At 42.1% G+C, this 16436-nt stretch overlaps 1 protein-coding gene across 4 annotated transcripts in view; it reads left to right on the plus strand.

Moving 5' to 3' along the window:
• Positions 1-1860: 1860 nt before the first annotated feature.
• The window catches only part of NMT2 (N-myristoyltransferase 2), a 34010-nt gene continuing 19434 nt past the window's right edge, over positions 1861-16436 (plus strand). The window contains exons 1-4 of one of the 4 annotated variants that reach the window (XM_062623639.1): positions 2056-2127; positions 4450-4540; positions 10014-10149; positions 15670-15814. In XM_062623639.1, coding sequence (XP_062479623.1) covers positions 15685-15814 — 130 coding nt within the window. In that variant the 5' untranslated portion in view covers positions 2056-2127; positions 4450-4540; positions 10014-10149; positions 15670-15684. Of the gene's footprint in view, positions 2128-4449; positions 4541-10013; positions 10150-15669; positions 15815-16436 lie in introns of all 4 variants that reach the window. The other 3 variants (XM_062623637.1, XM_062623638.1, XM_062623636.1) reach the window with 3 other exon arrangements.

The raw sequence follows: 16436 nt of genomic DNA on the forward strand, positions 1-16436 counted from the left end.
AGGAGACCTATGAAAATAACCAACCAGCCAATGAATAATTCATCAGTGCTGGAATATTTTAATTGACTTCAAGTTATGCTGTTTAGTATTAAGTGAAGTGTATCTCCTGATTAGGAAGTCTATTTTCCTTTGTTATTAATTTTTTAGCTTTTGTGTAAAATGACTGGGTTTTCTTTTCAATCTTCATAAAATAAAAGGCTTTTACATCTAGGAAGAGGTCTTTGTAATCAGTTAAAAATGGTAAATTGACACACAGCAGTATGGGGAGTTCCCAGACATTCCACCTGTAACAACAGAGGTCCTGGAAGCACAGACAGCCTGTTCAGGCACATCAGGTGCCACCCATGCTGCTTACTGTCCTGTTCGGACACACCCCAGTAACTCACTGTGGTTGAGCACATGGGGTCCTGAAATTCAGGGGTACATTTTTTTCACCTTGCTGCTCTATTTTGGGAAGACAAATCACCTATACAAGGTGACAGCCAACATCTATGAAGTAGTGCAAGTGCTGAGCAGTGTCTGTAGAGTGAATTTAAACACTCTGGGAATCCATCTGGTAACTTCAGAAATGCATTAGTGCAGAACAGATGCATACCTCTCGCTTCTGGTCAACTTCTCGACTTGTGGTATAAGCAAAAATTGCATATTCATAAATGCAAAGCACAATTCAGTACTGTTCATTTGGCCTTTTAACAGTCGAATCTGGAGTATAATCACAGTTGTGCCTCTCAGGAGATAAACTGTAATGTCCATAAGGATATTCTTCACGCATGCTATGAAGTCTAAAACTGCCTTTCTGCAGCTATTCTCCTAACCTCCCTCCAGGAGTGACAGCAGGTAGCAGCAAATGGTAGCTTGCTGGGAGATATCCATACTCCCTCTTTTATCATCACTGTGAACTGCAAGAAGAATCAGGATCCAGGTTTCCTATACTTCATTCACCTCAATGGAGTGAGGAAAATTGTGGCAGAGGACAGAAGATGGTTAAACCCGCAGTTTCTCCAACACAGCAATTTAATGTTTTGTCACTGACATCCTGTTCTCCACTTTCTCCTACACATTATTATGAGGAGCAAAAAAAAAAAAAACAAAACACCAAACATGAGTAATCTCTGGATTAACTTCTTTCCAGGCTAATGTGCAGCTGTTCACAATTGGGGTTTTCTGACAATGATAAAACATCCAAGGCACAGGAGACATTACAACTAATGCATACTATTCTTATTAATGTGATGTTGGGTAGCGCTGCTAAACCACACACTCAATGAATCTCATCCAGAACTCTTGGTATGACCCTGGAAATCACTAAAGTTCACATAATTAAAGAAGTTTCCCTTTATTTGTTTTCCTGGGTTCAAATCACTACCATTCAACTCCAGGTTTTTTTCTAGCATGGAGCCTTGCAAAAACACAAAGCTTCGGGAAAACAAGTCTTGCGAAGCCGGTGGCCACGGCCGCCTCAGCAGCGTCTACCAGCGGCAACTTTGGCATCGAAGTTGCTATGGTTTGAGAGGGAAACGCCGGGAGCCAGCTGGACGAACTCCGGCGCTGCGAGGCTCGGCAGCTGAAGCCCCACCGAGCGGGCCCTCGTCCGCTGCAGGCCCCGGCCGCATTTTCACGGCCACCACCGGGCTTGCGCTCGGGCCTCGCCGGGCAGCGGGGGCCGCAGGGACTCTGCGCGGACATCTGGGACCCCTGGAGGCGGGAAGAGCGGATCAGATGTCGGCTACCAGGGGCTCAGGCAGGTGCCGGGCAGAGGGGCGGCACTGCTCGGATGAGAGGGGCAGGGCAGGTCAGGCCAGCGAACCCCTCACAGTAAGGCACGGCCCGTCCCAGCCCCGCCCCAGTCCCCCGCGGGGCGGTGGGGAGCGGCTGGGCAGCCCCAGCGGCCTCCGCCTCCTCTGGCAGCGCGGGGAAGGACAGCAGCTAGAGGGAGCTCCTCCGGACTGCATCTGCCCGTGCGCCCCGGTTCCTTTCATAGGCTCTCCCGCCCCGTCCCCTCCCTCCTTCCCCCGTGATGGCGGAGGACAGCGAGTCTGCGGCCAGCCAGCAGAGCCTGGAGCTGGATGACCAGGACACCTGCGGCATAGACGGCGACAATGAGGAGGAGACCGAACACGCCAAGGGGTAGGGGCGTGCTGCGGGACGGCCGGTCGGGCGCAGCCCGGGGAGGCAGCCCTTGTGTCTGCTGCTGCTGCGGCAGCAGTAGGGCTGGACGTGCCGCCGCGGATACTGTGCGCGGCGGGCCGGGCCGGGCCGGGCCGGGCTTCCGTTGCCACCCGGCGAGGGCGGGCAGGGGAGTGCAGGGCATGCGAAGCGCGCTGCTGTCAACCGGCGGGAGGCCTGCACGGCGCGGCCCGGCCCGGCCCGGCCTGGCGCTCCTCCGCGGCGCTTGCGCGTGTACGGCCCGCGGCCGAGGGGCCCCGGCGGCGGCGCCCCGCGTCCCCCTCCCGGGCCGCTCTCCGCTGCGACTGGCAGAGTGCGGGCGAGGGAGGGAGGGCCCTGTTGCCTCGCTGTGCTGCACGGCTCCGCTCCCCGCCGGGACCGAAGGGAGAGGCGGCGGCATGGGCCCCCGGCCTGAAGTGAGGAGGGCGGCGGGGCTAGCGCTTTTTCTCTGGACACCGGCCTTAAAAGCGAGCCTTAAAAGGGAGGGTAAATTCTGTTCTGTTATCTGTGCTTTCTCAGGATTTGGGGGCGTTTCTTGGGAATTCTGGCCGTTGGAGAGGGCCCCGTGATGGGCCACGGCGCCCTGGGAAATGCCCCTATGGTCCCTTCCTTGTTTCGGTCGGTTCCAGCTGAGCGGCCCCCTCGCGTTAGGCCTCATACCCCCATGTGCCCCCTGACACCCACCCGCATGCTCCCGTCCCGCCCTGAGGATCTGTCCAGGCATCATCTCTGACACTGTCCTGCAGACGCTCCTCTTCAACATCACCTATTGTCCAAAAAGGAAATATTACCTGTAAATCCACATGCTGTAGAGAGCAGAGCTCATGTTTTACGAGGGCATTAGCGGAGCAAGTGCTGTTGTTCTGTTTGTAGTTCCTTCTCCGCTAATCTTGTGTCTTAAATCTTCCCACGCTGCGGATCAGGTGCTGTCTCCAGTTGCTTGGGGAGCTGACAGGAGAGGCAGCCAGTATAAATGCGGCTCCCTGCAGCCGGGCACTGTTGGGCTGTGCGCAGTGTGGTTCTGTCCAGCCGCAAGGTGCCAAGGGTCTGGCTTGCTCGGCACGTCTGGGAGGAACATGTTTTAAAAACTGACTTCAGTAAAATGTACTTTTTTGCAGGGTTATCAGATGTGATTGCAGAGAAAATGCTTTGTTGTTGCAACCAGGAGTGGCTGGAGTAACCTAAAATAGAACTAGGTTAATCTATACGCAACTGCACAGATACCTTCCTCATGAATTTCTGATTGATCAAGTTGAGAGCATTTCTGTAGGTGATTGGTGTTTGAGGATGTGTGTTTGTCATCTCCTGCCCTGTGATTTGCTTGGCAACAGGCAGCTCTGCATCTTAAATGTGGCCAGAGAAATCTAGGAGGCCGTTTGGGAGGACTGACTTGTCTAAAAGGCAGGAAAGGGGAAAACTCTGATGCTTGCTGCTGTCAGTAAATTCATGGCATGCACACTGAGACAGTTGTGTCAATTATAGTAATATAAGTCTGGCATATTGAAAAGGGACAAAGTAGTGTTTAATTATCTTGGAGCCTTTGTTACATTTGTGTGTAAATATGCCACAGTTGATGATTCCCAAATATGCAAAAATAATGCCACTAACAGCAGAGAACGATTACTGCTCTTCGTAAGAGCCAACCTGACATGCCAGAAGAGATTACTTGATAGCTGGCTGACGCCTGCCTAGAATTCATTCGTACCTTATTACTACTTCAGTTTCCTCTTCTGTTTGTGCGTGTGACTGAGCTGTAGTTGCCCTCTGCAGTGTAGCTAGGCTTGCAGCTATGCACTCAGGCTGCTGTGGCAGCCAGCGCAGGAGAGCAGTGTCTAAGAAGCAGCCAGAGAACAAAGAATTGCACTTTGGTGTGTTCTGAATCACGGCTTGCTGCTCTACTCCAGCCTGGGTCTGTGAGTGGCAGCTGCTGCAGCTGTGGGCTGTATGCTGTTCTCCCCAAAACTTGGCCTTGTTGAATATCCCCAGTGTGTTTCAGTGAATATCCCAGAAGTATTTCAAAGAAGCTGCTTTATTCATCTTAGAATAAGAAAGTGAATGCTTCCAAGTTATATGAAGTTTAATTAAATTAGTGGTAGACCATTCCAGTAGAAAAAAAACCTCTGTTATTATCAGTTTTCTATTATGCTTCTGATGCATTCTGATACTGTGTCTTCTGTCTTCTGTACAGTATTGTAGACTTCTAATAAAGTCTAATATTGCATTTTGAATTACTTTATTTTCCTGTAATCTTTGAGAGTCTCATTTGCCACTATCTGTCTGCAGGCTGAAGCTTTCAAACAGATTCCATCAAATGAAAAGAAAAACACTACAGCAAACACAAAGATCTACTTTTGATCTGGGAGATTAACCCATGGTAGTAGGAGCCTAATTATTCCCTGTTTTCTCTCTATTATAGTATATTATTTTTTCAGGTAACTTTAAAGTGTACTTTGAGCTTTTAGATTAGTTTGTATGTACCTAAACAATCTATGAGCAGTCTCACTACTTGAGATGATGAGTGTGTGAACGGGCTTGCTAAATTCTGAATGGTCTCTATTGCTGCCTGTCAATACTTAGTCTCATGCCATTTTAATCCTCGCTTTTTTAGAAGGAGGTAGAGTGTGTTTTATGTCAGTCTCTAATAGTATTGCTTTTGTAAATGAAATTACTTTCAAGCTGTTTCTTGACATTTGAAAATAAGTCCTTATAATTCTGATTGAAAAAACGTGGTTTCTTATATATATGTTTTACTGTTAAAAAAAATTGCTGTTTTTTTTAATGTGCTTGAGCATTGAATGTCTGCAGCAGAAAATACCATTTTACAGCTCTCAACTGTGCAAATGTCTTTGTCCTCTGATTCTGCTCCTGTTTTTTAGATGCAGGATTATGTATGTTGTGTGAGTCATTGCTGTTCTCCTATTCTGTGTCTGCAGCTTGCTCCTTCTAGATGCATTATGCTGTACTTGTTCAGTTTCATAATAAAGTGTTGTTTACAAAATAGCTTTGTTAGTTTGTATGTAGAAAAATGTATTTATTGCACCTGAATCTACCCTGCTGAGCCTAGCTTTTTAAGATCTTGTAGTACATTCTCAATAACTCCTTATGCTCTATGGTAGAAAGGCTTTGGGCACAGAACATTTAGTAAACAGATGAGGAAAAAAAGTATGACCTTTAAACAACTCCCCTAAACCTCACAAATTATTTACTTTTAATTTCTCAGTAGTATAGCCCTTTGATTACTGTTAAAAGGAAACTTTATAACCAGCACTACTTTTAGATAAATATATATATATATATTTTAAGGTACTGGAGACAGTGCTCGGTTTTAGCAGGTGAGATTTGCATCTTAGAGTGCAGACTTGAAGGAGGAGGCAGAGGAAACATGCAGAGCTTTGAGGAGTATGTTTGGTTAGGTTTTAAGGCATTGCTGCTACATTTTCATGCTCAAAAAACTTGCATTTCCAAGTACAGAAATGTATGCAAATGAAATCTTTGTCCAGAGAGTTTTTTACTAAGGGTAATTTGTTTGTAAGTGGAATTTGAAGGACATAAGCCCTTCTGGTCAGGACCTTCTTTCTTGAAGTGGTATTAGTCTAATACAGCAACAGGCAAGCCCTTTACATCTAAGCCTCCATTTTATTTATGAACCAAGGACAGCCCTAGTGTAAGTAATACTATGTGGAAATTTTTTGGAATCTTGCCCATATACATGAGACCTGATTTCTGTGGTCAGAAATATCTATAGATCTTCAGAAATGTAGTTTTACAACCTCACAGAGAGAACCAAAACACTATGAAGGTAAAAACCACACAGAGGCCTAGGCCTTTGCAGCTTAAAAATAAACATCTGAAGTACGTGTTTGGTTTTAAATTTAAGAAATTGCTACCTTAAAATTCCCATTCAATGTAATTTAAAACAAGTATTGGTACTACAAAAACTGTTTCTGTTAAAGAAGAACTTAGCACCCCAAAAGGCAGTTAAAATAACCCTGACAAATACTCAGTGGGAAAAGATAATCTCAAATCAAAACAAAGGGAGCCAAAACAGTTTGACCACCTGAGTAGCTGTCATGCTCCCCCTGATTCTTCTGTCTCAGCTTTTCATGGTTTTGGTCAGAGCTGCACAAAGTAAGTTTCTCTGCCTTTGCCACACCTCTCCCCAAATGCAGTTAAGTATTCCCATTTTTCAGTTAACAAAAAAACCACATGGACAAACCCCCCAAAACCCAACACATGCAGGGAGAAGCAAGAGTCTTTTTTTCACATTCATGCAAAACACCAGATGTGTGTACATAAGTGGAAAGGTATGTGGGTGGGATCATGGGCTTGCATTTGTTAACTTGCAGACGAAATCTTGAAAGTGTGGGCCTAAGTGACTGTCTCAGAGTCATATCCACAGCCTGTTTCTGTGGCAAGGGTAAATCTTTCTGGGGCAGAACGAGGTCTTTTGACTCTTCTTTTGCCTCAGCTGAATTTTTATTTACATGCCACTTTTGTCCTGTCCTTGCTTCTTTCTTACTCATCAGCCTGACAAAACTGTCATTGTGGATGCAGTTAAAAATACTTTAGTCCACACTTAGGTAAACCTCAGCCTCAGTGCGTAGGCTTGCCCTCCTGTCAGTAAAGTGCTCCTGGTGTAAAAGCGTGTCTCTACTAGACTGACATAGTCAAAATCTTGGCCAAGTCTAATGTTGAATATTTTTCTTAATATGACCAGCTCTGCTCTACGTGGTAGGCTGGGGCAGATGTGTTGATCTGATGCATCGAAAGGTTATGTTTCCTGTCCCGACAGCTAGACATGGCGTCACCCTGAGTTCCATATCCTTTTCCCGCTTCCCACATGGAACCTGCATTCCGAGTTGTGTCACCTTAACAGTAGGAGGGTAGGTCAGCAAAAGAGATTCACGCTTAAGGGTCAGCTTTGATAGAAGTGGGAAACTCCCCCTCTCCCCCCCCCCCCCCCCCCCCAAAGTTCTAAGAATGAGATTCACAGGTGCATCAGACCAGACAAAGGAGAACTCAGCCCTTAGTCAGTACACAAGTATTTTAATTAAGAGAAAAGCTTTTAATAGGAGCTTTTGCTTTTAATCTTGTTACCTTTTCATATCCTTTGTGTCTTCATGTTCAGTGTAGTTACTACAAGTTGAGCAACAAAGTTCCTCCCTTCCCAGCCATTCCCACTCCCAGTTTTGTGTTTTTTCAAGGCAGTGTGAGAGGACAAAAAATCATGCAATGTTTTGGTTTTGCTTTTGCCCTAGTTTGCTTGGTGTCTCTGGTTGTAACTTGTGTTGGACAAACCTGTTTACTCAGTGGAAGTTTCTGCGTGCGGCCTGCTGCCAAATCTCTGAGTTGCAGGCGTGCCTAAATAGTTGAAGGACGGGTGGATCTCTCTTTTAAATCCTCTTTTTATATTCTGTGGACTGCAACAGTAAAAAAGACTGACCCAAGCAGGACAGTGTGCATAAATCAGTGCTCTGAACATCACTGGATAACCTGTTACACAAAGATACTGGTACTTATTTTGCAAGAGGCCATGTGAAAACTCTAAACCTGAAAGTCATAAGCCAAGGACTGGGAATTCAAGAAGGTTTTAAAAGAAATTGGTAGTTTTAAAAACCATGTATATTTTATAGCAATTTAGTCCCGTCTTCCCTCTTTCCCAGCTAAAAAATACTCATTTCTATATGAAAAAGAGATGGTCAAAGAACAAACTAAGATTATCCTGGTAAAAGTACAGTTTAACTGGGGATAACATTAGTTAAGCTTGGCAAAGCTGATGCTTCTTCATAGCTGCCAAACGTTTTTGAGTACCGTTGTTCATTATTTCACCAAACTAAATAAAACATCAACCCTCAGGTAGTCCCAGTGAATAGAATTCCACTGCAGTGTTAAGTGGGACTGGCTCCTGCTGAAAAGCAAGAAGACAAGTGAGCTGTACCAGTGCTACTCGGGACTCTGCACCTGCTGAGTGTGTCCGTTCAAGAATGGTGTTTGCTGAAACTCATAGTAGTCTTACGTTCATACATGGAAGTCCTTGGGAGTCAGCTCACAGGCACAGTGGCATCATTTGTTTGCTGTATGTGAAATTTTGGAGGAAAAGGTGAAAGTTTGTGAAAGTTCAAGAAAGTAGAAGAGTACCTCATTAAGTGAGTTTTAGCAAAGGTGAAATCACTTTCCCCAGTAGTTTTAGCTCAGTTTTGCTAGAGGTGGTAAAGCCCTAGGTCTTGTATATGTTTGGTTTTTTACTCTCTTATGTTTATAACCTCTTGTCAGGCCTTTGGGTCTGTTCTGTGTTTAAATTCTGTACAAAATGACAGCTTGGTGTAACACCCTTCAAATAGATTTAAATTTGATTATTTTAAACTGAGAGTATAGAAATTGTTAACAGAATCGGCTAGGTGATCAGGCAGTGTCTTCACCCTGCAACAGAAAATTTCCTCCCTGCCTCACACAACTTAATCTTTTGTTTCTGCAGACTTACTCTCTTCTTTCTCCTCTGTGTGTTTGGTCTGCTACCCTTTTGTCCATCGAATAACCGTTGGTGCAATCCCAAAGGGGTCTGCACTTACAACCCTCTTCCTTCTTTCTGGGAGCCTACCTTCACCCAGTGTCACCATTAATGTTAAGGGTTGATCTTTCACTAGAGGCTGTTCTAGACAACAGTAATGATCTCGCAAAATGAGTCTTTGTTTAGTTGCATGTTTGATTAATTGCAGGCTTTTGGCCTCCCAATTAGACACAGAGTGTTTCTTGACTGGTTGGGCTCTGACAAGGTATAGATGTTAAAGAGAGGCAAATCTTGAAAGTGAGCATGTTACAGTGAATAACATGACCCTTAAACATGTTTGTCTTAATAACTAATTATTTAGTTATGTTCTTCTAATTTCTCTTTCTTTTGGTTTGCCAGTTTCATATCTGATTCCTCTGCCCCCAGATTAAAATAAACAATTGTTTTTTTTCTGTCCCAGTAAAAAACATCCAAGCCCCAATATCTGTCTTGAGCTCCATTGTGTGTACATGGTTTTGCTGGGAGATTAACCTCTTGAAGAAGATTCAGTGTTAACTGACTCATTGCCTCCTTATTTGCCTTCCGTCTTAGAGTTGCCAACACATCCCACACTTGCAAATTCTAAATCTAATCTTGATTCCATATCCTGATTATTTGTCAAATTAGAATATTCTTAAAGAAGAAAGGAGTTGTATTATCAACAGTGAAAATATGGCAGAAAATGCATGTGCGGTGTATACTTCAGTGTTTTGTTTTGGTTGGTTTTGCTGTTTTGTTGGGTTTTGGTTGTTTTTGGTGTTTGTTCTTTTTTCTTTAATTAAAGTAAGACTTTCATCACTACATACAAACAGTTCCAAACAATATTCCCTGAAAACAGGATGGTTTTGTTTGGATTGTTCTCAAATTCAGATATGCCTGGTGAGTATGAAGGGGGAAAAATATCGGGCCACTAATAGTTACTGGAGGCCATTTTCTTCAATTCCTGCACTTTCCTGAGTGCTCCAAACTCTGTTGTATTTGGTTGTTTCACTTTTCTGCTGGGTAATAGCCTGGAGAATAGCACTGGCTGTTATATAGTGTCACAATTTGACACTAGTGTGTCAAAATGCCTTGTTGTGCTGGGGCCTGAATATAAAACAGATTAGAAAGTACTTGCAGGAGGTTTTTCGGCAATGCTGTCAGTTCCCCCTTTCCTCCCTTTCTACTGCCTTTTTTCCACATTCAGACTGCTGTTAGATTTTTCATATTAAAATGCTAGTTTTCCCATATTTAGCTTCTTTGAATTTTAAGCTCAGTGGTATTGATTCTTCTCATTGCTCATTCTCTGAATCTTTGGCAGAAGTCCTGGAGGGGATTTGGGAGCGAAGAAGAAGAAAAAGAAGCAGAAGAGAAAAAAGGAGAAACCAAATTCTGGAGGCACCAAATCAGATTCTGCGTCTGACTCCCAGGAGATTAAAATTCAACAGCCTTCAAAAGTGAGAGCCTGGTTCTGTTTTAATTTGTGCTTGCTTTCTAATTTAATTTTAATTTGTGCATTGCTTTTTTTGTAAAAGCTAGTTGGTAGTTCTGCCTTAACACGTGAGAATTAAGCAGATAGTTATTGTCCTGAATAGACAGAAGCAAGGTAAGACCTGATGTTTGCAAACGGCACAAAGTTAGTTGGAGAGTCGTTGTTACCACCGTAGTACACTGTGAGAAAAGCAGAGGAGGAGGTGTTTTGTCTTTCTTTTCCAGCAGTTAGAACTCAGGCTAGTGACAACTTTGTATCAGGAAATCTTAATCTTCAGTGGTAATGCTTTTAAATAGATTTTGTTTACTGAATTGCCTTTAGTTTAGCCACCATCTCACTTGGTGTAGCTCAATTTCAGTGACTTGTACAGCATCGTGCTATCTGATGGTGAGCATCAGCAGTAGGAGGGAAGTTGTAACCTGCTGTGCTAACCAGAGTCTCATTTGGCCAAAGCACTGGCATGTCATCTTGCATGAAATGAGGTAATCTCTAACATGGAGATACAGACACTTCTCGCTATCTGAAAGGCCTCCACTGTAAATAAGAATGCAAAATTATGTGAGGGGGATATACAACCTTTGTGAACTTTGTGATAAAATAGCATTGTCTGTGGGCTTTTGACTACCACATTCTGAACAAACAGTGAATAATATGACATGCTGGCTTTTTAACATGCAGCTTTTATCTTGAGAGAAATCTGAGCCTGGAAACTGAAGTTTGTAACAGGATGATAAGAAAATGTATAGACCATTGAGCATGTTGAAGTAATTATTATATTTGCTTTATCAGATTAATGTGAAGAAAGTTACATTGTTCTACCAGTAGTAGTATTCATCCTGTAAGATTTGTCAAGCACATTGGGGCTACCACATAATTTTAGGGGGAAAAAATTGTGCTCTGGCTCATTAACATACTGGTAGACTTTGTGATGTCTCTTTAGGCTTCTCTGTGCCACCCCCATTGCTTTGAATGGGCACAGCACAAGGAACACTTGAAAATATACAGGGAGATCTTAAGTAATTTCTGATCTCACCACATGTTTTGATACTGTGTTTCTGTAAAGCACATGGCACGAGTAAGTCATGTGGTATGAATACTAATACAGGAAAACTGTTTGCAAGCAATAACCAAGTAATGTCAAACTCTTAGGATTGGAGGGAGGTCAGTTCTAATGTTAACTTGAAGTTCATTGCTGCAATACCCTGGGAGTTCCTTAGTTCCCTGCTGACCAAACCCATTGTTCTGTGTGTTGAGTCTTAATTGCATTAAAAGGAAGCAAACAAAGCTGCTTCAGGGTTGTTTTCTTTTTTTGTTTTTGTGTCCAAGATTTTAATCCTCAGCACCTTGCAGTCTTGCATAATGTTTCTCTGGTGTGATGTGTTTTGCAAGCATGTAAGCCTGTCCTTGTTCTAAGTTGTGTACTTAGAGTGGCACCCTTCGTGATTATTTTACTGTCACAAGAAGTTTAGCCAGTTTGTTAGCGGTGTTATAAGATTTTTCTCTTTTATTGGCATAAACTAAAAGCCTTTATTTATTTAAGTCTTTCACTCAAGCTCTAGGCAGCTAAACCACTTTATTATTCTTAAATGGCTTCCTCTTTAGTTGCAAATGCATCCCTGTTGGCTGTCCTTTGTTTTGGGTTTTTTTCACATTCTCTGCTGTGTTCCAGGTGTACACATGAATAAGTAGATGAACAACTTCTCTAGTTTAGGTTTTCGAGGTTTTTTTAAAGCATCTTAGACTGCTGATCTGGATCGGTGTGGAGAAGTATATTTATTTTCTCTGCTACTCAAGTGATATTTAGATCTTGGTCTCTTTGTGCTATGTGAAATGTTTTATGGAAAAAAGGCTTTTACCATCTACTTACTCTTGGTTTAAAAGAGCTTTACAAAATATTTCAGAGGAAAGTGACATTATATACCTTAGGTCTTAGAGAATATGTGCAGAATCAAGTAGTACTTGGCAGGGCTTCTGAACTCACTGAAAATGGTTTTGAAGGAAGATTTTGAGGTCAGATGAGTTTGTAAACAGGTGTACCCCTCTGGAGATGAGAAGGACAGACGTGAGTCTCCTGGCTTCTCACTCTCTTGTGATACTGGACTTTTTGAACACTGGCATGTTTGTAACCACAGCAATAAATACTTGTTAGAGTAGTGTCCTTGAGGACATTTCACTACCCATCTCATAAGACTTTGATCTCTCTCTCCATTACAAGTCCCAGTGATGTAGACTGTCCACATTAGTGCAGATGAAGCTTATCAGATCTAGAAAATTATCATTCATTATTGTAGTCACCAGTGATAGTAACAGAATTAACTTAGACTAGGGGCCTTTGGAGGTCTTTTGACCAAACTCTTGCTAAAAGCAGATCCAAACAGATCAGGTTGCTTGGGCCTAGATCAGGTTGGTTGGTCTGCAAGGATGGAGACTCCACAACCTCTGTGGGTAGCCTATTCCAGTGTTGGAATACAGTTTTGGTTAAAGAAATAGTAAAGAAATAGTAATTCCCTCTATCTAAATGGATTTTGCTGGTTTGCAACTTGTGTCCATTGTTTCTTGTCCTATCATTGTGCTCCTCTGAAAAGACTTGGGTTAGTTTTTTTTATCTCTTCCCATGAGGCAGCAATAAGGTTTCTCCTGCTCCCTTAAGTGTCTCTTCTTAAGGCTGAACAAACCAAGGTCTTTCATCTTCTCCTTGTATGTCATGTGATTCACCCACCCCACCCCCACCATCACCCCCCCCAGTAATTTTGATAGCCCTCCATTGGACTCCTTCTGCAATGTCAATGCTTTCCTTGTAATGGGGAAACCAAAAATGTGAGAGGTGATTTTAGGGGAGCCAGATGAAGGTAAAGAATTGCCGGCCAGTCTCACTGATACAATCCAGTAGGCAGCAGCCTTTTGCTGGCCAGCAAACTGTTCACTCCTGTTCAGCTCTTTGTCCACCTGCACCTCCAAGTTATTTTCTGCAAAGCTGCTTCATAGCCAGTCCATATTGGCCTCTGCCATTGAATGGGCTTTTTCTGTCCCAGATGCAGGTCTTTGCACTTGCCTTTGTCAAACTTCATTTCCTGTTTCCAGCCTGTCAAAGTAGCTTCGAATAGCAGCTCTGCAGTCCAGTGTATCAGCCATTCTTGCCAGCTAGTTGTCTATAGACTTACAGAGAAAGCGCTCATTGTCACGTCCAGCTCATAAAACAGTATTGATTCCTGAGTTCTCAACATCCTCCCCCTGGCCTTCTTGAAGATGGGTGTGACATTTACCTTATTCTAGTCAGAAGAAACTTCAACCAATTGCTATAACCTTTTAAACTTGGCTAGATAGATCCTAGTTGTAGTAACATCAGCCAGCTCCTTCAGCACCCTCAGATGCATCTGAGCTGTTCTTAGGGACCCGTGCATGATTAGTTTGCTAAGTGGTCCCTCACCTTCTCTACTGCTGTCATTAATGGGGTTCTCATAGATTGTGCTACAAGGATCAGGGACATCAAAGGTCTGAGGTCAGATCTTAACAACAAAACCAAGGCAAAAAAAGCATTACATACCTTAGCTTTGTTGTACAACAGTGCTGTCTTGTGCTGTGAGGAGATACTTCCCTAAACTGCAATTAAAAAAATGACTCTTTTTTTCTGATTTATGTGAAGTTCTGTGTAGGTTTCTCTTGCTTTCTATTGAAGGGAAGCAAAATTTGGAAGTAAATTTCTTAGCTAGGCTGATCTCTGAATGTTCTGAAAGGAGATTGCTTCTCATGTCCCGAGCCATGTTGCGTTTAGTACCAGAACATTAACTTTTTCAATATGCTAGTAAGATCTTTCTGGAGCCGAGGATCTTTTTTGGTTTTAGATTTTTCTGTTTTCTTAATGTAGAAAAGAAATTAGAGACTCGAACATACAAAATAAATTACAGATAAAGTATGTCAGTGTTTCAATATGACTTCATAATGTACTGATAAGATTTTAGCGCTTATCTAGTGGCATTAGAATTATAAGACCACTGTGAAACAAACAAATTTTTTATTTGAGAAAATTATCGTACATCATAGTAATCTGGATCTAGAAATAGGGTAGGGAGATTTTATCCTCTAGTAGTAGTGTTGCTCTAAAGCATGTAGATCTGTTACTTCACAGCTAGTCAGATGACAGGTGTTTAAAGCACCCTATCAGGTATAATTTTGCAATATTTAATGAAATAACTTGCATAGTGGTTAGAGAGTACAAGTTTTTTATTATATATAGAAAATTATGGCCTACTTGAGCTATACAGGGAGGGAGTGACTGAGGATGCTAGAGGCAGATGCACATCCAAATGCAGATTTCCATCATTATTACATGTAATTTATAATTTTTCAATACATGAATCCTAGAAATAAAGTGAATTATGGAAATAATGATCCAACAATATTCAGTAAAAATGAAAAATCTGGCTTGATATCTTTATGCAGAATTGCTTAAAATTTTGCAATGCGTTTGAGACTCTTCTTTCAAATGTAATTATTGCACTGCAGTCTGGGAAAACCTAAGCACAAGCATGCTGTTTGTATGCCTCAGAACAGGACTTACCACTTGGGATGTAACAGAACAAATAAATAGATTAAAAAAAGAGAGAGAAAAAAATCCCTTTAGATTTAGAAGTCTATTACCATTAGTCCTCTGTACTTACCTATGCAAATAAAATTCTCATTCCAGTTAACGTTTACTCAGACTGATCAAAAGTGAGGGTTCAAGAGCTCAGTTTAGAAATGCTTAGCCTTAGACTTACGCTTTTTCAGTCAATTTTTCTGTAAAGATTTTTCATCTTTTAAGTGAAAAGTTACTTTATGTCTGTCTGCTTCTATCAGTTAAAATTACCTTTAGCTGTGAGTTTTTGTCACAGCATTAGTGGCATATGGTTAACCCCTACATACGATACAGTGCAAAAAGGCACCCACTGTAGTAATTGTGAGCTAATACAAGGCAGGTAGAAGGTTACTCATGTTAAAAAGTTGATATTCATAGCAATACAGTGTACCTGAAATACTGAACTGTAGTGAATTTAAAAACTATTTTATACTGTGTGTGTAAAGTCCAACTTCAAACATCTCTGTGTGTACCAGTTATCTTTAGATTATTAGATATCTAAGCTGGTTTGCTTTTTGCTGTATTATTGTCTTTTACAATAAAATAAGTGAGGTGGGACAGGGAATGTGAGAAGCTTTTTCTTGTGGTATTGGTATTCTGCCTTAGCAGTGTAGTATTTCTGTTAAAACCACTGGAGTTCCATGGTTAAATGCAAGCACTACTCAAAACTGTTAAGTATTTTGGGAAGTTGCTTCTCTGTTGCCCACCTTACTTTTCACCCTCCTGCCTCCAAAGGCTATACTGAAACTAACCATGATGAGAAGAGTACATGAAAGAATATGTAGCAGTAAAAGAAATAAACATGTTTGTACAAAGGTTCAAAGTAAGCATACTCAGTAAGCTTCCTCTTCCATTTGTCTTTGTATGCAGAATCCAGCCATTCCGATGCAGAAGCTTCAAGACATTCAGAGAGCAATGGAGCTGCTCTCTGCATGCCAAGGCCCAGCAAAGAATATTGATGAGGCTACCAAACGTAAATACCAGTTTTGGGATACTCAACCTGTACCTAAACTTAGTAAGTTTAACTGGACCTGGGCATAAGATCTGTCTTACAGACCACCAAAAGAATATGTTCCAGCTGTGGGGCATGTTCTGTAAAATGGGTATGAAGTTGGACTGTGTGTGGAGATCCTTAATCTTTTATGGAGTTTATGTGGAACTCTTGATGTTTTCTTGGAAAGTGCTTGCACCCCCCACTCCACTCAGTGATACACAACAAAATATGGTGTTAATAAATCTCATTCTGATGTTCTCTATAAGAATGGGAAATGCTATAGAAATAGCATTCCTATGTTTATTTTAGGTCTGAGCTCTTGAACAACAGAACACAGAAGTCTTGCATTTTAGGGGAAAATAAGAACTTTTAAGTAGTAACAAAGACTAAGCTTTGTTTTAATTTATTTTCCTTTTTTTTTTTTTCCCAGTAGATAGATTTGCTGTCACAGAGATAATGCCTCTCCTGCTGTAGGTTACACTGTTTTCATGCAGCTTTAAGTGAATAATGGCACTTCTGTCATGTATGAACACTTTTACTGCTGTGTGTTTATGGGCTTTGTCCACAATGTATTCTACCTTGAAGATGGGCTTTCTTGGTCTTTTTTGTGTTCTTGGTACCAAGTGAGATGATGAGGTGACCT

This window comes from Pezoporus occidentalis, unplaced genomic scaffold (genome assembly GCF_034315485.1).
Source record: "Pezoporus occidentalis ecotype Australia unplaced genomic scaffold, CSIRO_AGI_Poc_V1 ctg257, whole genome shotgun sequence".
Taxonomy (NCBI): domain Eukaryota; kingdom Metazoa; phylum Chordata; class Aves; order Psittaciformes; family Psittacidae; genus Pezoporus; species Pezoporus occidentalis.